The 20,833-nt window shown below is 39.6% G+C and overlaps 1 protein-coding gene across 6 annotated transcripts in view; it reads right to left on the reverse strand.

The window, feature by feature from the left end:
• ano5a (anoctamin 5a) overlaps nucleotides 1–18,483 on the reverse strand; it is a 23,418-nt gene extending 4,935 nt beyond the window's left edge. The window contains exons 1-18 of one of the 6 annotated variants that reach the window (XM_016664411.1): nucleotides 18,250–18,483; nucleotides 13,353–13,420; nucleotides 12,267–12,404; nucleotides 11,973–12,014; nucleotides 7,998–8,105; nucleotides 6,991–7,059; nucleotides 5,822–6,106; nucleotides 5,535–5,648; nucleotides 5,276–5,391; nucleotides 5,057–5,191; nucleotides 4,859–4,964; nucleotides 4,678–4,738; nucleotides 4,305–4,456; nucleotides 3,563–3,643; nucleotides 1,716–1,944; nucleotides 1,462–1,634; nucleotides 1,266–1,363; nucleotides 70–200 (exon numbers count right to left, since the gene is read on the reverse strand). In XM_016664411.1, coding sequence (XP_016519897.1) covers nucleotides 70–200; nucleotides 1,266–1,363; nucleotides 1,462–1,634; nucleotides 1,716–1,944; nucleotides 3,563–3,643; nucleotides 4,305–4,456; nucleotides 4,678–4,738; nucleotides 4,859–4,964; nucleotides 5,057–5,191; nucleotides 5,276–5,391; nucleotides 5,535–5,648; nucleotides 5,822–6,106; nucleotides 6,991–7,059; nucleotides 7,998–8,105; nucleotides 11,973–12,014; nucleotides 12,267–12,404; nucleotides 13,353–13,420; nucleotides 18,250–18,319 — 2,176 coding nt within the window. In that variant the 5' untranslated portion in view covers nucleotides 18,320–18,483. Of the gene's footprint in view, nucleotides 1–69; nucleotides 201–1,265; nucleotides 1,364–1,461; nucleotides 1,635–1,715; nucleotides 1,945–3,165; nucleotides 3,241–3,562; nucleotides 3,644–4,304; nucleotides 4,457–4,677; nucleotides 4,739–4,858; nucleotides 4,965–5,056; nucleotides 5,192–5,275; nucleotides 5,392–5,534; nucleotides 5,649–5,821; nucleotides 6,107–6,990; nucleotides 7,060–7,997; nucleotides 8,106–8,804; nucleotides 8,996–11,962; nucleotides 12,015–12,266; nucleotides 12,405–13,352; nucleotides 13,421–18,249 lie in introns of those variants that run through there. The other 5 variants (XM_016664412.1, XM_016664413.1, XM_007578591.2 and 2 more) reach the window with 5 other exon arrangements.
• Between the last annotated feature and the right edge of the window lie 2,350 nt (nucleotides 18,484–20,833).

The raw sequence follows: 20,833 nt of genomic DNA on the forward strand, positions 1-20,833 counted from the left end.
CACACATATAAAAAAATCTGCAGCAACACTGTCCTGTTGTGAATCTGTCTGTGTTGGATGGATTCCTACCCATTTCCAGGTACTCATAGAAGAGCCCCAGCTGACCGAAGCTCTGCAGGTCATGGTCCTGCTCCCAGCGACTGTACAGGCTCTCTGGATGGCTCCGCGCCTTCCTGCTGCCCCACCAGTTCATCACCCAGCTAAAAACGAACACAAGAGGGCAGCAGAGAGCCTTCAGAAAACTGACGGGATTAAGGGAGACGCACTTAAACTGAGAAACAATAATACACATCAAGACTGAAACAATCAGAATAGTTGTGGTAATCAATTATGGAAATAATGATTAACTAATTTGTGATAATTAATTGTTGACTAGAGTATATAGACTCAAAATAAGGCTATTTGATGAAATAGTCTGCATTTTATATACATTAAATGCAAATGTATATATACATTTTGCATTTAAGATAGAAAAAACTGTCCTTTGGCAAAAAATTATGTTCTACCCAGAACTCCTCAAGTGGTGCAATTTTAACTTTACCTGGTTTAAGTTCTGTAACAATAAAAAAACTCCTATTAAGCACTTTTTGCTGTCCAATTATAAAACAGTTTAATCAGTAGATCAGCCCTACACCAAGTTGAGCTTTTCACACATGTTGATGATCAAGTGCACATTAAAGGAAAGCTGGCGGTTTGACTAAAGAAGTTTTAAAGTTTTGGGTCCTTGTCAAATGGCGGTTTGACTAAAGTCCTACAGAAGGAAAGGCTTGTAGAGCCTCTTATGTTCGAGGAGACCCCATAAGGGCAAGTCCTCATGTGGATAATGTTTTTATTTTTTATTTTATTAATTTTTCTTAAAAATCTCTTTATCTTTACTTTAATTTCTCACTGTTTCTTTTTCTTAAAATCTCTCTCTTTCTCATTGTTTATTCAATGTCACATGCTGTTTTTATTTTAATTATGTAAAGCACTTTGAAATGCCTTGCTGCTGAAATGTGCTATACAAATAAAATTTGATTGATTGATTGATTTGTTTACTTGCATCTTTTAATGCGTTTCTAATATTGCATAAAAAGGCTAAAATGGTTAAATGAAAAACCTGCAGAATATGCCAAGGTTTTTAATTGATTAGTCATCAGGATACTAGATTACTAAAATAATGTGTTAAATTGTTCGGTTATGCTACAAGTTTGTCTTGTAAAGACCGATAATCACATTGTATTTACTCGGTATGAGCAGCTACAGCATCATGTTTCTGTACTCACGGCAGCAGAGCTTCCTGAATGTTGCCCCACACCTGTTTCCCAGTCATCACTATTACCAGCTGTGTCGTTAACTCAATCAGACAGCCGCCAGGGTCGCACTGCAACACACACACACAGATTGACCAAGGGAAACTATGGGAGGTAAACAGACTTCAATAAAGACACAGACTGAAGGTAAATCCAGTGTAAACGTTACCTCCTCGTTTCTCAGGTTGCCCCCAAACATGTACGCGTATTTCCCAGGGTAGCCCACAAACTTCCCCTTAAAAAACGCCACGTAGAAACACGAGGAGTAGTAGTTGACAAACTGGAAGAGGAACATCTTCACCGTCAACTTGTTCTCATACTCCAGGTGGGTCTTTGGGATTTCTGTGTGGAAACCAAAATATCCGATTTACAGAGATTTTTATGCCGTGAAGGTTGAATAAGTTATGGAGCTCTGGCCCTCACCCATGTCAGTAATCCAAACAGCCACTTTCTCATACATGAGGTTGAGGATCATGATGATGACAAAGTTGATGCAAGAGGCTGTGACGGAGGTGGCCAGCTGGGGGGTGATGTAGGGGCCGACCACCTCCAGCTGATTGGTGGGGCTGTCCTTCATGATGCTAGCGAAGGCCGCGTACACCGCCAGGCGGTACGCTATGACCCCAATGATGCAGGCAATGATCAATGAGATCTTCAGGACAGAAAACACAGCGACAAAATGAAAGACCGAACCGAACACTAACAGTGGAAACATCACAATGAGACACTGAAGTGCAAACGCAAACCTACGCAAGGAGGAGTGTTGGGTTTAATCAACAACACAGACGTTAGGAAGGAGAAGAATGCAACATACTACACACACACACACACACTTAGATTTCCCAACCTACTGATTTATGTCTTAATCAATTCAGTTTTATACCAGCATCATAGATTTAATTGTCTTTCCACCACATGAGGTAAATTATTACTTATTTTAGGAGCAAAGTCAAGAACTGCATGTGAGAGAAAATATTTACTATTTTAAATAGTAATAAAAAAATAAAAAAAACAATTATGACACTGGCATTTCTTGTCTTTCTCATCCTATGTTGACAATCAGCACGGCCAGCATTACCTAAACCGAATTGGTGCTCCAGATCCAGTTTGTTTCATAACAGAGGTAGAAAACTCAAGATGTTTGCTGTTCTCCATTCAGCAATCCTAAAAATCTTGCCCTTATTGCATGTCTGTGAATGAACCAGACATGTCTCGACTTGTTGCGTCAAAAATACTTCCCTTTTTAGATCCATTTTTCCTTTGAGTTTTGAACACCTCACAGGTGTCCAAAATTATACATTTTGAGTCTTATCTCCTAAATTACGTTATCCAGACTTGTTAGTACAACTAGCCTTGATGATGTGCTCACTGATCAGAAAAATAAAGTTTGGTTCTGGCCTTACAGGCATAAACTGTAAAGAATCTCATCCCTTTGTTTTGTCAGGGCAGGTATGCTTTGCAGAAGGGAGCTTCTGGGATATTTCCCTTGTTGCCTCATTAAAGTTATTTGATAAGAAAAGCTACATCTGGCATTAAAGTAAAGGCATGAAAAATAGAGTGCCTCCCATGGTTTAACAGGTCCAACTGAGTCTATTTGTTTAGTCATACCAGTTTAGAAAAATGAGGAAATGAGAGTGAGAAATGTTTTTATCAGCATGCTTGAAACTATTCAGCTTAAACTGTCACAACCATAAAAATACCAAAATGTTGTTCAGTTTCTTCTAGAAAAGCATTACCAGACGTTTGGAAAAGTGCATTTCAAAGCTTCCTTTTTGTTTTACACATGAAGTGAAAGACAGCTGAGGTAGATAAGAGGAGGAGGACAGCAGATGGAAATAGTGTTTTAAATCTGATCAGAAGATGAAATGCTCACCCACAACAGGACGGTAGCTCCAGACAGACATGAGCGTGCACACTTGCTTGTTATGGGTAAGTAAGGCTCCAGTTCCTAAATCAGAAGCAAGCAAAGCATTGGGGTCAGGCATCTTGGTTAAGTCCTGAAAAGAAAACTCTGAAAGGCCAAGCTCCTTGAGCCGCTACAGGTTCACATCTGAGGCAGAAACGCGTAACTCAATCAGAACTATTTTTTGTGCATTTATCTTTTGAGGTTTCTTTTTCAGCATTTGTGTTCAGGAAACTCTTTAGGCTAGACACTGAAAATGGAATAAGGAGACTCAGGCCTTGGAGTCTTTCCAGGAAGAGTTGTCATTTCTCAACGCTCCACCTCTTCCTCACCACACAGGAAGTCCTAAGCGATGCAACACTCTTACCCAAAGGATCACAGAAGCCCAGCACAGAAAAAACTTCCCTGCTAGATATGTAGCAGTTTTGTCAAGAACCCCCTCTTGTTCCTGAAGATGCAATAATGAAAGATGGCAATCTTATCTCTTTTACTCATTTTGTGCAAATAGTATTCACACTTTATATTCAGGGTTCATGCACAGTTCTGCAAACATTTTACACTGCAAAGACACTTTTTTTTTTATCTAACAAAATAGGAAAAATGTCTTGTTATAAGTGAAATAATCTGCCAGTGGAACTAGGTCTTTTTAAAAAAATCTATATTAATGAATTGTTCACTTAAAAAAAGTTTAGTTTCAAAATATTTGCACTAGAAACTAGAACAAAAATACTTCCAGACTCAAACTTTCGGCCTCTTAAAGCCCAGTTTTGATGAATAAAGAAATGAAATGATGGACAGATTCATTAATTTTTTCTTTATTTTTTATATAACTATACGCATTGACTGTTTTGTATATGGATGATTGAGTGATGTTTTGCTGCCGATGGTATAACTTTTGAAACAAGGGATAGACTACGTATACAAGACTTTGTTCTCCCTCTCCTTTTCATTAAAAATGTTTATATCAACATGCAACATGTTCATTTTAAAACTGTAAACGAATGACATAAATAAACAGTATAGTGGTTTCATGTATGGATAGACGGGGGATTTTTCCACATTGTCACTGGTAGGCACAGTAGATCAGTGTTTCATTAGTGCTCAAACACCTTAGTGATGGGGTTCTCCTTGCTCTTTGTGCATCTGGTCTCATATTCTGGCCGGAGCTGCAGCTGCTGCTGCTCCTCCTCAAAGTCCACCAGATCCCACTCGTACTCCAGTCGGGCCTGGCGCCTCTTCCAGAACTCCAGGAACAGCGTCACTGCAGGGGCAAATGGCGCATCACAACTGCGGAAATCAGGTCAGGATCCTTTCTCTGATCACAGAGTTTAAAGTTTCAGCTTACAGTGACTTGCTACAGAATGTCTTATTCTCTACACGACAGAGACTGAAAGAAAAACAAGAGGCTAACAACAGCTTATCCACTAGGTGGCACACCGAGTTTAAAATTTGAAAATGATGAGCACAGATTTGTTTACATACCCCAAATTCCCATGAAAATGGCAAAAAACACAGTCGCCACATTGTCAAACAGGTGTGATTGCTGAAAAAAACAAAAACAACAAAAAAACAGGTTTATAACATAATTAATAAACAAACTGATTTGTTTTGTGATTAGCCATAATTATTCTTTGCGGGTAGCAGATGAGTCAACAACTCTCACCCACGAGGAGTTGCATGTCGTGTTGAGTTTCCAGTAACTGCACTTCTTGTCGCAAAGGGGACACATGACAATTTTCCCTCCAATTTCATCGCTGCAGATTTCTTTACTATTAAGGAAAACATGAGAGAAAACATCCAAATGAATACAGCAGCAATCTGAACCACCAGGAACCGGGACGATGTTCTCTGTGGAGCTTACCTCCACTCGTTGTCATCGTAGGTGAGGAACCCGTAAAGGAAACAAATCGCTCCAACCACTGCAGCAAACAGCAGCATCTCAGTGTAGAAACCAAGCCAAGCGAAATAAATGCCAATCTTCTCGCCGTAGTATTTCCTTTAACAGAAAATAAAAGGAGAATCAGTCGTGCTTTCATTTCTGACACCTGCTTGGCAGCTGACCTCACTTTAAGGGTTTTACCTGATGCGGTTAATGGGTTGCTCCTTGAAAAAGCAGAAGAATCTCGCCCAGTGTTTGTAGAGGTCGTATCTTTCGCTTTCACAGTTGACGTCTTTGGATCTTATCCAGTATCTGGACTGCAGGCATAAAGAAAACAGTTTATCATTCAGTTTTGTTTTATTAAAGTGATTGCAGAAAGAGTTCATTTGGAAATCCAAATACGTCCTCTTTTGTTGTCGTTTTGACTTTAAGAAAGTACTTCAGGTTAAAAAAAACTCACATCATGAAGAGGGAAGGCAGAAGTGTAGGAGCCGTTGTTCAACAACCGCTTGATTCCCTTTTTGTCTCCACAATTCTCGCTGACGTACAAACAGCGGGACAGGATATAGTAGACCTGCAGGGACGGGGAAAACACGACCGCTGTGTTAGGCAAAATAAAAGCTCGTTTTTTCATCAAACAAATTGCAACAAGAAAAACCTTCAAAATGTTGCTGGACTGCAGCTGATAAAAGTTTTAAACAATAAAAGATTGAAGGTCACAAACAAGATAAGGCCGGCCTTGCTTACTATCCTGTTGCGAGTGGAGGGAGGGAAAAACGTGTCTTGGTTGTCGATAAGGAAGAAGTCAGCCTTGCTCTTGCTAAAAGGAGCGGTGAAATAGTCCGGCTCGGGATTCATGATGTTCTTGGGCAGTCGAAAAGGAGTGGAGAGCCAGTTCATGGGCATTTCCTGGTCGTCCGGCATGTCGGTAACTCTAAAAGGAACCTTGATCTTCAGCACATCTGCATAGGTGGCCAGCACCTCCCACGGCGCGTGGATCTTCACAAAGTACGTCTTACCATCCTCAGACTCCTGATCATGAAAACACAAACATACAGATAATAATAAGTGCACACTTATTGGTAATCCTGTTAAACACATAAAATAACTTTAAATGAATTCATCTGCAGTTTGTTTTCTTTTAAAAACAATACGGAGAAACAGCATTCGGTGTTTATGCACCGCAAATCTGGAACAAACTTCCAAAAAAACTGCAAAAATGCTGAAACGCAGAGTTCCTTTAAATCATGGAGTCAGAGTTGCCTTTGATTCCTAGTAACTGGAACACTGATCAATATACCTGATGTATATTAGCTTCGTGATTTGATGATGGCATTTGACAAAATGTAATGATAATTGCTTGTTTCGTAATTTGTTAGTGTTTTACTCTTTATGGTGAAAAAGCACTTTGAGCTGCTGTGTTGCTGAAATGTGCTGTACAAATAAACTTAACTTGGCTTAACATTTAGGCTGGACTTTTTGTCCATGCTGAAAAAAAAAAAGATATATAAAAGAAAATCTAAAATCACACTAAAAAACAAAACAAAAAAAAACACCAGTGTTCGCCAAATTAGATGATTGAAAAGTTCACTTCTTTTACTCACACACAGTCTTAAGAGGTTCTGTTAATTATGATGATTTCCTGTTTACAGCTTATATAAACCTGACAACTTAAGATTAGAGTACTACATCAGACCAACAAACATTTTAGCAAATAATCATCATTAATCTGAGCACATATTCTCATTTACTGGATGTGATGCTACTCTACTTGTTTAGCAATATGAAGCACATGGTGGAAGCTAAATTGAAAGTTTTACTCTGTGTGAAATCATGCAGTTATGCAATAATATGGAAAAGAAACATCAACGGTGACCCAGTTACGACTAATTCTGTCCACAGGAAGGGCGTCTTACCGACTTATCTTCTGTTTCCAACTCCAGGCCGGCATTTTTCAGGTTGTCTTCATAAATTCTCCTTCTCTCCTTGAGCAGACGAAACACAAAACAGAAACAGGAATCCGAATGTTATGAAAAACAGGCAAAAATTAGCAAAAATCTTAAACAACATCTAATCATGACAAAGGCCAGATACTTTCAATTTAAAATCTGCTCAAAAACTCAACAACACAAGATTATTTATTTAATTCATGTGAAATATGCATATCTGGCAGCACACTGTTCATCGTGTGAAAGAACAAGATTACCATGGACAACAAGAAAAAAAAACAAGAAAAAACAAAACAAGTGTTTCATGAACACAAACTGCTCATCCAGTAGAGTAAGTAAGTCATGGCAGCAGAAATGGGATTTAAAAGTAAGTGAAAGCTCCCATATGGCCTTTCGCTTTTGAGAATACGTCGGCCTAAAAAGGAAATTAAACCTTCTTGTTAGGGACGAGATTTAGTGCCATATTATACAACAATTCTGGCTAATCCACAGGAAGTGGCCTCCTGTTGGCCCTTCCTCACTCTGTGGAAAAAACGATCCAGTTCCTGTCACGGCGAGCAGTCACACTGTTGACTCACTGACTGAGAGTGTGGGCAAAGTGTGAGCTGGTGACACACTGCTGTGAAGGCTAACGGCTCCCTAGGAAACAGACTCTTTCAGCGCTCCGGAGTGAAAGTGATAAAACTACTGCACAGTCTGGGGGCCCGTGTGGCCAAAATGGCCGTATAAAACACGCCAAAAATGATCTTACAATTGTTACAGCAAGATGACGAAAACAGCCAACGGCTCTGTGTCGTTTAGGCTCGGACGCTGGCACACAACTTCAAGGATATCCTGCACGAAGCGATTCTTTCCAATAGCAGGAAATGACATCATCTTTGTGGAAAGCTTATCCTTCAATATTGTTCTGCGTGCTATGTGAAGAAAAACAATGAAAAAAAATGTAGATAACCTCAATTTAACATAGATCTTACCTGTTTTTTTTCACAGTCTTTATCGTCGACGTACGAGAGGACGAAATCTATTCTCCTCATCCCATCCCGGAAGAACACAGAGTCTTTGCTGAGTTTCTGTTTTCCAATCTACAATGAGATAACACAGAAATGCAGACACTTTACGAAAGATATAGGTAGAGTTGCAGTCTCAGGCCTTTGGATGAATGCACCACAGGAGATAAATGATAAATTCAATTTCACAGCAAACACAAATGGCATGCTGACGGAGGGATTCTAAGATGGATACTTCCTGCTTTGCTCCCTTTAATTCAAACTGTTTTGCAGAAATTGATAAGAAAATGCTTTGGAGGAAGTCAGGAAAGCCAGGGGGGAAATGTAAAAGCTTTGTTTTAGAGCCAATATCTGATTAACCACAAAACTCCGTCGGTTTACTCTTTTGTTTTTAAATATTAGCTTTGATATCGACTCATATTGGTAATTTTAAACAGTGAGCATAAGCCAACGCTAGCCCTGCAGAGGCTAACAGGCCGGGGAACAAAAAATATTGACTGAACCGTAACGCTGTAAGGGAGGACAGGTCTTGCCGTCTGTGTTTTTTCAGCTGTCCAGAAAGCTAAAAATAGCTGCACACATCGTTTCTTCCTCAACCCCACTGCTGCAGCTACCTACACGAGTGCATGCAGCACACAGAACCCATCTGGCACAACCACAGCTACCACAACCCACTCAGTCCTGGCTCTCTCTACTCTAATGCTGATGTGAGTCTGTTCAATCTACTGGGCGGATGCTGAAGGAAAGAAGGGAGGAAAAGGGAGAGCACTTTACCTCCATGGCCTTCTTGTTTTTTGCTTGTAAAGCATCAGTGAGGAAATAAAAAAAAAGAAAAATGTAACAGGATGCCTGCCTCACAGAGAGAAACTGCCTCTTCCCAGGGGAAAAGAGCCCGGCCCTGGAAGCACTGCCTGTATGCACTGATCTCCGTTCCGATCAGAGCCGACCAGTCTTCCCGGGACAACGGCCAGCCGTCTTCCTGGACAACCCCTCACTGGCACGGTCATCCAGAAAAGGCTGAGCAAAGAGAGCAGGAGGTGGGGCAGGGAGAGATGTCGAAGTGCAGCTGCCAGCTAGCTAATCAAATGAGAGCTCTGCATCGGGAAAGGGTTAAGTGGAGGGTGGGGGTACGTAGTACTGGACTATGAATGGGGTCCATGCTTTTTCCATTTATTTTCAGTCATATGCCAATACAGATATTAACTATTATATTGTTGTTTATTTTCTTAGGCCTGTGCAGTGGCCTCGCTTCATAACATACAGTTAAGGCGCATAACCTTGTTAGTTCACCTTCAAATCGAACTTTTCCTGTTTGATGTTAGTTGCTTTTCCTAATATGTTTCTTTTATCGTTTCCTTCAAATTTACAAGGTTACAAGCATTCTAGCTTCTCACAACAGTTTACTGGAGTTTTGGTCCATTCCCATAATTCCCTGGGAAAACTGGGTCAGATTTGCAGGCCTCTGTACAGATGCACACCTTTTCATTTCTTCCCACAGACTTTCCATGAAATTAAAACCTGTGCTCCGTTATTAAATACTCCAAAAATATTGACTTGAAGCCACTTTGTAATGACTTTGGTGGTATGCTCAGAGTCTTTAAAAACAGCCATTGGTGTCCAAACTTTAACTTTCTGATTCACATGTTGAAGTGATGGTTCAATATTTCCTCATGTTGCATTTTATTTTGTGACGTACACCCTTCAGCAGCAAACATCATTTCAAAGTTAAGATTGTGTCTTCAAGCTTCGTAGCGTTCCTCTCTTTCCTCCAACTGTATCAGTGGAGTTTACGGCTAGCTAGAGCTGGGAGATATGGACAAAAACATGAATACTGACCCCATACAGGCTGGTTTACATGCAGCAGAGTACAGAAACAGGTGGGACCGGGGAAGCACTGCAAGAATTGGTGTGACATGAAATGTTTGGTTGCACTTTTGGAACCAGCCCATGTAGCAACCAGCCCATGTCTAGCTAGCGAACACCCAAGGCCTCAACCTTTGCAGAGCTTTCCAGGTCCAAATTACACATACATTACAACCACATGTCATTTCCCCCTGGAGCATTTTGGACCAGGCTGACCATGGCAGCAGGGTGGGGGCTTTCTTTAACTGGAAATCTACTGTAGAAACTCTCTAATTTACTATAATTACACATCAGCCATATGGAATCAGGACATCTGCTGGGGGCCACCTCTGCTCAGTGAAACTTAACCAGATTGCTATACATTTACTCACCACTCCCAAATGACAGGACGCTATAAAGTGCACTTTTATACTCTTACATATGTAATATTACCATTAAAAAAAATGCTAATTTATAATCAATTATAACAAGAGTTGTCTTTATCAATTACTTTAGGTTTCTGATATGCAGGTAAACGTGGCTATTTGAGGTGTTTTACTATATTAAGTCCTAAAATGTTATCTAAACATAGAAAGCACCCACAAAATATGAGACTAGATAAAAATTAGTAGAGAAAAGATGACAAGATACAGAAGCTTATTTAAAAACACAGCATAGATTAAAAGCTTAGATAAATAGTTGTCTTCAGTTGAAGGGAGCCTAGAAAAGCCTTTCAGTTAAAAAAAGACACTGTTCATTAAGATGCGAACATGCTTCTTAAACAAAACCACATTTAAGCTACTTAAAATAAGCCAGCGGAGCAGCATATGTTTAGCTACATTTTCCTCCTGTCATGAGCCCAGGGCAGGGCCTAGATTATACCTTGTACTGTACAATGTACTCACACACACTGACATGCACAGACATGTAATGATCTATATGTGTGTCTGCAAAACTGTGCCTTTTAATTAAGCTTCAACACTATCAGGGTGTTGCTTTCTCTGCAGTGAAGCAAAAACTATTACAGGTGAGAAAAAAATAACACACTATTCAAAAGCAATTTTCCATTCTCACTGAGCTGATGGTACCATTAGTGCAGAGGTTCCCAAACTGTGGGGAGCGCCCCCTAGGGGGGGCGCCGTACCATTGCAGGGGGGAAGCCGTCTGGATGGAAAAAAAACAAACAAAAAAAAAACATGAACGCTGTATGCCCTGGGTTTTTACCTTAGAATGGCCGACTCTCTGTTATTCCTCTGTCAATTTGATACAATAGGGGCTTCCGCACTTCCCATATTTGTGTCCTCCGTCACTTTTATCAGCAGTTAAAACTGTTTAATCCGTTGTTAACATGTTGTAACCTGTTTTTCCGAGCCGCCTTTAAACGCAACATGAGCGCTAGGACGCTCGCGCTGGGTTTACACCTGTGAAGGAGACCTGCTGCTGCTGGGCGGAGCTACGTAGGTGTGTTAGGATCATGGCAGCAAACCGTAAAGAACTTTTCACAGTTTTTTCCCCAAACTAACAGACTGTTGAGTAAAGCTGTTGGATGAATGTAATGTTAGCTACAAGATGACTAGCTAATATCAATACAGAACCTTAAGCTTGTTAACAAATAGCTTGTAGGCTACTGGTGTTGTTCTCTATGTTCAGCTACGATTAATTTTGCCCCCCAAAAAGTTGATTCCCCCCCCTTGTTCGTCTGGAGCCGGGGCTGAGTATAACAGAGAGTCTCTAAGAATCCGTTTCCCCCCCTTCGCTCACACACATCGTTCAACCAGACAGCTATTTGTAAGCCATAGGGGGGCCCAGAAATAGTTTGGAAACCACTGGGGGGGCCCAGGAGAAAAAGTTTGGGAACCACTGCATTAGTGGATGTTTTCATTGCTCTCAGAAACAAAATGCTTGCTACAAGCCAGACTCTGCTCTCTACCAAGGAAAAAATTATTGACTTCCCTTGATGTCAGAGCAATACAATTTCCCTCTCTGGATCAATAAAGTATTCTTCCACCTAGCTGTATATTTTGTGCAGCTAATGCCTGTAGCAGGAGACAGACCAGCAAACACGCAGGCAGACACAGAGCCTGTTTTACCATGCCATACCCTGGAACGATACTTCAGGAATAGCGCCCGTTTTCTGCGAAGCTGTGGAGGAACCGAGCAGACAGTGAGAGGGCGCCTTGTAACATGAAGGGAAAAAAAAAAATTAAAAAAAAAATCACCCTCAAACCACTACAGCTGTAGCAATAACTTTTACAGATGTCAATAAATCCAACACACCAGAGCTGGGAAGCATTCAACTATCTTACAGGTTAAGCAAAAAGCTCAGGGTTGATGTAAGAAAATGCACAAAAACTCACTGAAAACTTGAGTTTGCATGCCTGACTGGTGTCTTACCCCAGTGAAAGAACTGATTTGCTCTAAGGTGGGACTCCTGACCCATGTATTGTCACTGCAGTCGGACGAAGCCAAGGAGGCCTGGCTGGTGTTGAGAGACTCGCAAGTCTCTACACACACATCAGGCGTTAAAGGAAACTATCGTATCGCACGAAAGAGGGGAAAAACAGGAGCATTAGAGCTTCGCCCAGTCCTGTTCTGGTACAAAGCTGATGCTACAAAGTGTTACTTTAGCAAACAAAGTCAAACATTTGTGGTAGGCGGTGAGCACGCAAAATACTGAAAAAGAAGGAAGGAATGCTAAAAATGTTTACAACGAATTCTTACAGCGATCACACAAGAGGAAAGCAGCAGGTGAAAATACCAACGAGATTTCAAATGCACCAACTTTAAAACCATCAAGCAAAAGAATTTGCATCCTTTGATTTTAATCAATTTTTTTTCACTAATGCACTCTTTGGGTTTCCATAGGTCAAAGTGATGTCAGCATCTTGTCTGATGAGCTTTTTTTTTTTACAACTTCTATTTATTTGGACTTTGAATTCAGGTCTACTCTACCACAAAATATAAGGATCAGGCTAAGTTTTTATTTTTAGACAAAAATAAGATCATAATGTTACAAGAATACAGTTGTAGTAATGTAAGAAAAAAGTCTTGATATTAACAGAATAAAGACAATATTAGGATAATGAAGTAGTATTTTTATGAGAAGTCCAACACAAAAAACAACAAAAAATTAAATATGCAAGCTGCTAATATTATGACTATATTCTTATAATTGCTTCATCATAGTGGTGGCAAAAGGGATGATTGAAATGAAAGCCATTTAAAAAAAAAAATATTTTCTGTCATTTGTAATTTTATTTTAGAAAAGAAAGTGAGAAAAATAAAAAGATTAAATGTGAGATTTTATAAATAAGCCATAAATCGCCAAGCCCTTGGGTTTAAATATTACTTCAAAGGACTGTGAAAATGAAAATGTTCGTGAGTTTAATATTATAAGCTGGTAGAAAGAAAAATCCCCCAAAAGGCTGTCAGCAGAAATGAACGAGTCACTCAGCTCAGCAGCAGAAAGTTGGTGTTTACCTCTGGCTGCCCCTGCTGGAGGGATCCTGTGCTGGACGAGGCGTGTTGGTGGTAGCTGTTCCCATCGTCTGCAAGACAAAATCAAACCAAAACAATATGAGGCTGGGTAACCACAGTGAGCCGGTGACGGCAGGGTTTCAACCACGTGAACAGCTGCCTGAGGTGAAGAGGACAGCATGATAAGCAGTCAGCGCTGTGGTCTGCATTTGTGTAGCATGTTGTGGCAGCGCTCCCTCAGGGAGCACAGGGTGGCTCAACTGGATCACCCTGAAAGAAGAAGCGCAGGCATGCCGGCGTGATTCAGCGACTACAGGAGTGACTTCAGGAAACAAGAATGAGACGTCTGGTAAATCCCCCTGAACGCGGTTAAAAATAGAAACGGCTCATGTGATGAAACTGGGTAATTACTCCAACTGCGTTCCCCTTTTAGCCTCTCCTCCAAATGACAGTCCAACTATGCGGGGCAGATTCTGCGAACGGATTTACGTAAACAAATGAGGGGGCAGACAGAAGAGCGACAAAGACAGGAGCCAGACAAAATAAAGCAGAAAGGTTCTGCAGAAACAAAAATCATAATTATTGGTTTCTGATGTTATATTTAGTCTTGACTCGACATATAAAAGTATCAAATTACAGTGAAAAAAAAAGGATTCAAAGCTTTTGTCCATGTCATGTACAAAGTTATGGTTAGTAGCACATGGCCTAGTTAATGCAAAACAAACTGCTTTTATTATGAAGCCTCAAATTACTGGTTGTTTAAGTCTTAACCCACTGCATGGCACTAGGACAAAAGCATGCAACATTTTCTACTTTGCATGAATGCAATACAAGTTTAAATAGGATTGTAAAGGCATATTTGGTATAAAATTATGTAGCATTGACCCAAGAGACAAATATAAACAGTTGTGTTTTATTTTTTAAGTTAATCAAGGTTAAAAACAGATTGAAAAATGTAGAAACTGACATAATATTGGGTTTAAGAGTAATGTAACACTACCACGTCCTTGCATTTTTGCTGAGCACTGCGAGTCAGCTGGCTCCAATACGTTGTTTAGGAAAAATCTTTTTTCGTTTTGGGAGTGAGCGATACACTGAATCAATCAGTGAAATGTGCATATGTCTTTAGATATTTTATTTAGAAAATCAGAGTAAGTATCAGAGATCAGCGTGAGAAAAGAAAAGCAAGAGAGAAGTGGAACTTAAAACATATAATTCTTCTTATCCATCTCGTCAGTCACGTACACGGTGCCTTTCACCCATCTCTCTCCTGTAGGGAGTTTCTCTCAGTTTCTCCCTAAATCAAACCCGGTTCAAAGGAGTTTCGGTTCGGTTGGTTTATTTACTTCAAAGTAAATAAACCAAAGTTTTATTTTCCAAGACAACATGCAGTATCTTTGGACCCAATTTAAAGTCTCAAAAAACATGGTGTGAAAATTAGAGGAGAAGTATTATGGTGAGACTGAGAAGCTGCGAGCAGCAGCTAAGTGTTCAGCTCACTACTATACTATATCTATCTAAGAATCAATAAACAGATTTTAATCACAGACAAAGATAACATGAGTAAAAACAAACAAAAAATTTCAAATCATGATTTCAATCGTTAAAAGACTCAATCCAACACGTCCCTGTGCAAAAAAAATAAGAATAATAAATTCCCTTCCTCAAATGAATTAATTGCAATTAATCACAATTGTTGGGAAAGCTTGATTTCATTAGCCACAACCAGGTTTTACCACAATCATAAGTTCAGAATCTATAAATGGCCTAAATACAAACTGACAAGATTAAAGAGATCTCAAACAGCAATGCATCATCACAACAGCCCCGATTTAAACAGACTGAAAAACAGATGGGAAACAAAGTCAGTCAGTTTGGAAAGGACAGTTTTAAAGGAAGGAAGTACTGAAGGTCACCGAACAAGAAATAGAAACAATAATCACTGTGACAACTAGCATTTTGGCCAATTCCACTTGTGCCTGTATGAGCATCTGCTGATGTGGGACTCGGTCCAACTGGGTAGATATTACACCAGTATGAAAAAGGCAAATTCATAACATTTTCAATGTATTAATCTGGAATCATTACGCTCCAAACACTCCTTTGCAACATGAACATTAGACATCCTGACACTGAAAACATTATGCAGCTTTAATGTACATCCATCAGCTTGAGATCTCAAGCTCAAACGCACCTGCAATAAAAAGAAAGACGACGATCCAAAGCACACCAACAGGACTACATCTAACTGGCCACCTAAACAATTACCCTTTTTGAGAGGCCCAGTCAAAGTCCATGAAAGTCTCTGATGTCCAATTGTGAAGCTCTGACATTACCTGCTCAAATGTGAATGAATCAAATTGATCTAGAAAGAAGAGTGGGATAAAACTCGACCACAGGTACGTACAAGACTCACTGCCAGTCAAATGTGGAAAAACCAGTTAGGAAGTGATTGCTTTTCCACACTTTTCCTAGAAACTAAATAATTTTATGAAAATGATATTTTAGTCAAGTTATCTATACACTTTAAAAGTACTAACACGATTAAAAAGCATTTTATCTGTACTGATCAAAATGTTATTTTATTGGTGCAGTTATTACTTTTCTTTTTAAAATAAAGCCAGTTAGAATTTTTTTTTTATTTAATGTTCTGACACAATACAATGCAATGAATTACACAGATTTGTTGGAGTGTGAAGGAGGGTTTTGGTTTCAGCCTACATCTGCAGTCAGGAAAAAGCAACTTGGAAAGATTTTACAAACCTACATGAACTGTCAAAAGCCAGAAGTGGCAGCATTAGTACAAATATAACATCTTGTTCTGCAGCATTCATGCTCAATGTTTAAATGCTACTCGTTTAATGAAAAACAACATCAGATTGAAGCTTTTAAATCCATGTAAGGATTGTGCAAAAAGAAAGCACGGTCTTAGTAAAGTCCACATAGTTGCTTCTTTGCATACCAGGGAATGTCACAGAGACTTAATCTACCTAGCATGAGGATTTAAGCAGCACAATCCTAAACACAGTGTAAGATTTGTGCCACAGCTTCCTGTTTTTATCTTAAACAGACATCATCACATCCTTGACTAGGAAGCATTTCATTCACAGCGCAGGAGAACAACTTTCAAACAGCTGAGCATATTTTTTCACAGTTGGACGTTTGTATGTGATGCGATCTCATCCAGTCAGCCATGCCAGCAGTCCTCCCCACCAGGAAGCCTCCACAGTTAAAGCTTTGTTCAGAAAGGAGCAGCTGATCACTGTGGAAATACTTCAACACTGCTGCTGTCTCTCTGTTTTTAGCCAGAGAAAATCAGGAGATTCACAACGGAGTGAATCAAACCACTTACAAGTCAGTCTGCAATTCAGAAGTAACAAAAACAAAGCCGGCTGGCTTCAGCAAACAGCACAGGCAAAAAAAAAAAAAAAAAAAAGACAGAAGTATTTGAAGTTACCCAAAGTAATTTCTGCATTTTCTTTGCAATAACTAATTCTATAGTTTCAGTTCCTTTAGTTTCAGCGTTTTGGGCTGGACAGATTTTGCGAAGCATGAAGGGTGTGGTTATCTGTCATGAACTGAAAGTTTCAGATGCCCTGCTGAGGGCAGCAGGCACATTTCTAAACACTTTGCTGGCATCAAGACAAGCAGCACAGTATTCTGAATTACCAAACACAGGACTGTCATCTTTGTCCAAAACATGAACAATGTCTCCACAAACATCATGAGTATGTTTCTGATTTGATTTACTGGAGCTGGATGGTTAATCTTTGGAAAACTGTTTTCACTGATTTCTTAACATCAACACTTATCTCCCAACTTATCACAGTTGGGAGATAAGTGAGAGGTTTATCTCCCAACTGTGAAGAAACCACACATTTTTAACATTTTAAAACTCTAGGCAAAACTCTAATTAGTCTACTAAGCCAATACAAAAAGCCTTTTGGATGATTTTTTTACCAGCTCTGCACATCTAGATATTGAGATATATTCCAATTCTTTGCAACACTTAAACTGAGACAGAAAAAATTGTAGTCTTTTAGCTCAGATGGTATATTCAGGTTGATGTGGGCACTGCTAGTTTCCTACCATTACACAGATTTGTTGGAGTGCTTCTCTATTTCAGCATTATGCACTACTTTGTGTTAATCTATCCCTTAGAAAAACACATAAAAGCACAATAAAAGTTCAATTGGATCTGCATACCTTTGCAAGGTATTGTGAGCACCAGAGATTCCTTGCTAGAGAATGACTCATCTTTCATTCAGCACAACACATTGTTTTTAGCCATAAATGACAAAAAAAGAAAACCCAACATGATGACCAGCTTGTTTAAAAACTACATTCAGTTGGGAACAGAAAGGGATTTTGTGTTTTGCTGCTGGCGTACACAGTGCCTGTCTGGAGGTGACTGTGTGTTTCCACTAGACAGGCCAGCTGCTAAAGCCTGGCTCCATGTAAATCACTCACTACTGCCTGCAAGAGTGGAAAGCAAAACCATGAGCTGGCCAAGGCGCTTAAAGCGAGAGAACCAGGGTGGGGAAAGTTTTTAGTTTTACTTGTGATAATCTGACTTCCAAATTTAGCAAAAAATGTTGAAATGATAAAGAATCCTGTAAAATAGGATTCATTTTGTACTCCTAAATAAGATTTTCTTTTTAAAAAATCGTACAATTTGTGTACAAGATTTTTAAAAAAAAGTAAAATAATAATACTACAACTTTAAATCTCTCCTATTTAATAGTAATTTTATATCACATCGAGTCTCTTTCTTTGTCTACAAGGAGTTCAGATCTAAAGAACTGACGCAGTTCAAGACGTTCAGCTGTTCCATTTCAAACATCACTGTAAGTATCCGCTGTTCAAGAAGCGAGTCTGGTTCTGGCTCTTTTGTACTTACCGCTGAGAGATTCAGTCGGGCTCATCTCAATTAAACTGTCCCCTCCTCCTTTCCCGGTTATTCGGCGCATTTTGAGATTTTGTCGGCGTTAAGGTGTCCCGCTCCGGGCTGTTTCTGTGCTTCGGTCCGAGCTGCTGGCCGTCCCTTCCCCAGCTACCCAAGCAGCTGACTCGACAGGGTAAACTGCCCTCCCTCACCCGCTGACCGCTCACTGCTGCATCTCCCCGCCCGGCCCACTGGGAGCTCCGCAAGGGGGAGGGTCTCCACCCCACGGACCAATGGCCTCACATTCAGATGCTCCGAAAACACGTTGGCAGCACGCGGAAGCGAACTGTGAAATTAAGCTTAATCAATTGAGATTTTAGAAAGAAGGGAATGTTTGATAAATATCACTTTGTAGTTCATTAAAACAACTGCAGCTTTGAAATTAGCAATATACCACCGAGTTTAATTAACATGATTGGAGTTAGACCTCCCAAGGGAGGCTACTAAGAAGTTGTTTACTTCAGTATTTGGACAATTAAGAAAGGTTCTGTGTACAAAATGCAGGCCGGCCTTAGGCAAAGCAAACTACAGTGTCTTGGAAAAGTTTTGATGCCCCTGCAATTATTTTTACACATTTTGTCATTTTACAACCACAAATCTCAATTTATTCATTGGGATTTTATGTTATAGACCAAGAATGTCCAATCTGTGGTGCAAGGGCCATTTAGCGTAATGATTTAGTAGAGAATGGCGCAAATTGGTTGATGGTTCGACTCTGTTAAATATTTTAGAAATTACTTTTCAATGATGCACAGGCTTTCAAATAAGGTTTAAAAAAATCTTCTTAAACTGGAAAATATTTGGTACAGCAGCACAAAATATTTATGTTTAACATTGTTTTGCTTTCATTTTAATTTCACTGTAAATAGAACACCAACAAACAACATGGTTTCTTCATAAGCAGTCTTACAGTGGCACATTATATCTTTTTTTTTTGCCTTATTTTACCCCAGATTCTCTGTCAGGTAAAGTCTGTAATAGTTGTTCTCAACCTGCAGGGCAAGTTGGCACAAAGATCTGTTAGTGTGAGACCAGATGAAGAACTAAACAAGAACAAAATTAACTTGTGCCAAGCCGAACATTTTCATATCAACATTCTCACAAATATTACCTACCACTGGGAGCACGCAACATCTGCTAGAACAGTGAAGAAGACATGTGTGCATGTGTGTAAACTGTAAAAAAATAAATAAAAAATGTAACGAGTAAGCCTTTATTTAGACACAATCCTCATACAGGAGGCAGGATGCTTAGTTTAGTGGTTTGTTTAAAGCAGGACAATGCGTGGTGACCTTTTTTAAGTAACCACGCCACTGAGTGTTTGTTCCTCTCCGACATGAAGATGAGGAAATGCCCCCTCACAGTTCATCGTTGCACCTCCCAGACTCCTCCCCACTCTGATCTTCCACTCTGGTCAAATTTAGCAGCAGTGGCCCCTCTCTGTCAACCTTCAAGTGGTTTACACAGCCCTGTGCGGGTGTAATTATGTGATCCTCGTCTGTTGGGTGTGGCTGGCTGCAGAAATATAACCGCTTATTTATCCCACCGCCGTGCGTTTTTTTTTTCCCGCCAGCCTCATGTCGCTTCTCCTCTGTGGGATGTGGGTCTACCCTCCAAGGTTTCAGAAGCTAATGGTAAAATCATCCTTAATAACAAGGCACAGAGGACCACCCGTTCACGTTGCTTTGCTTTTTTCTTTTTACACCCAAACGAGAAGGTTGGGAAGCCGACGCAGACACAGTGTGTGAAAATGGAGGAACTGAGTGAGAATGTTACAAATTTCATAATGTTTTAGCAAGATTTAATGCTTCTCTTAATACTTGAATTTATGAGAAAAGCAATTGCAGGATTTAATTTCCTCAGAGGCATGTTCTCAAACAGTATCATCCTTTCATTGAGGCGATGGATCCAAGCAGACCCGGTACAGACCAAAATCAGAGCTGAGCAGAGAATCTTGAAAATAAACACCAGCATGAAATGAAAATGTGTGTCAAAGCAATAATTAGCACTAGCCAATAATCAAGATGCAGAACAAATAGTTAACAAGGATCATACAAAGACACTGAATACTGACAAACACAACTCCAGGACAACCTAAACATAAAAACATAAAAAGGAAATGGCTTAACAAAATAAAACAGGAAGCTTACAGGAAGCTGAAACAACAACAAAAAGCTAAACTTACATATCCTAGCATACTGTACACTAAACGTAATTACTTTTGGTTAATTTGTCAACTCACACTTTTAGACAAAATTTCAGTTTGATAATGATAACATCATTTTCTTTCTACTTTATGTCATAGTTTGTGTTGGCATAATCACATAAAATCCTAAAAAATTTCACTGAAGGTTGTCACTGTAATGTGAACAATTAGGGGGTATGAAATATACAAAAAGAAAAAACTTCTTGAAAAGCTTGTTCTTTCATTTGTTTCTCTGATTTTCTTAGTTGGAATTAAACTACTTAAATTATTAATTCCTTTGGCATTTCCCATAAATGTGGACAAGAGAAGAAGAGGAAGGAAAACTGCTGTGAC

Source organism: Poecilia formosa, unplaced genomic scaffold (genome assembly GCF_000485575.1).
Source record: "Poecilia formosa unplaced genomic scaffold, Poecilia_formosa-5.1.2 Scaffold484, whole genome shotgun sequence".
Classification (NCBI taxonomy): Eukaryota; Metazoa; Chordata; class Actinopteri; order Cyprinodontiformes; family Poeciliidae; genus Poecilia; species Poecilia formosa.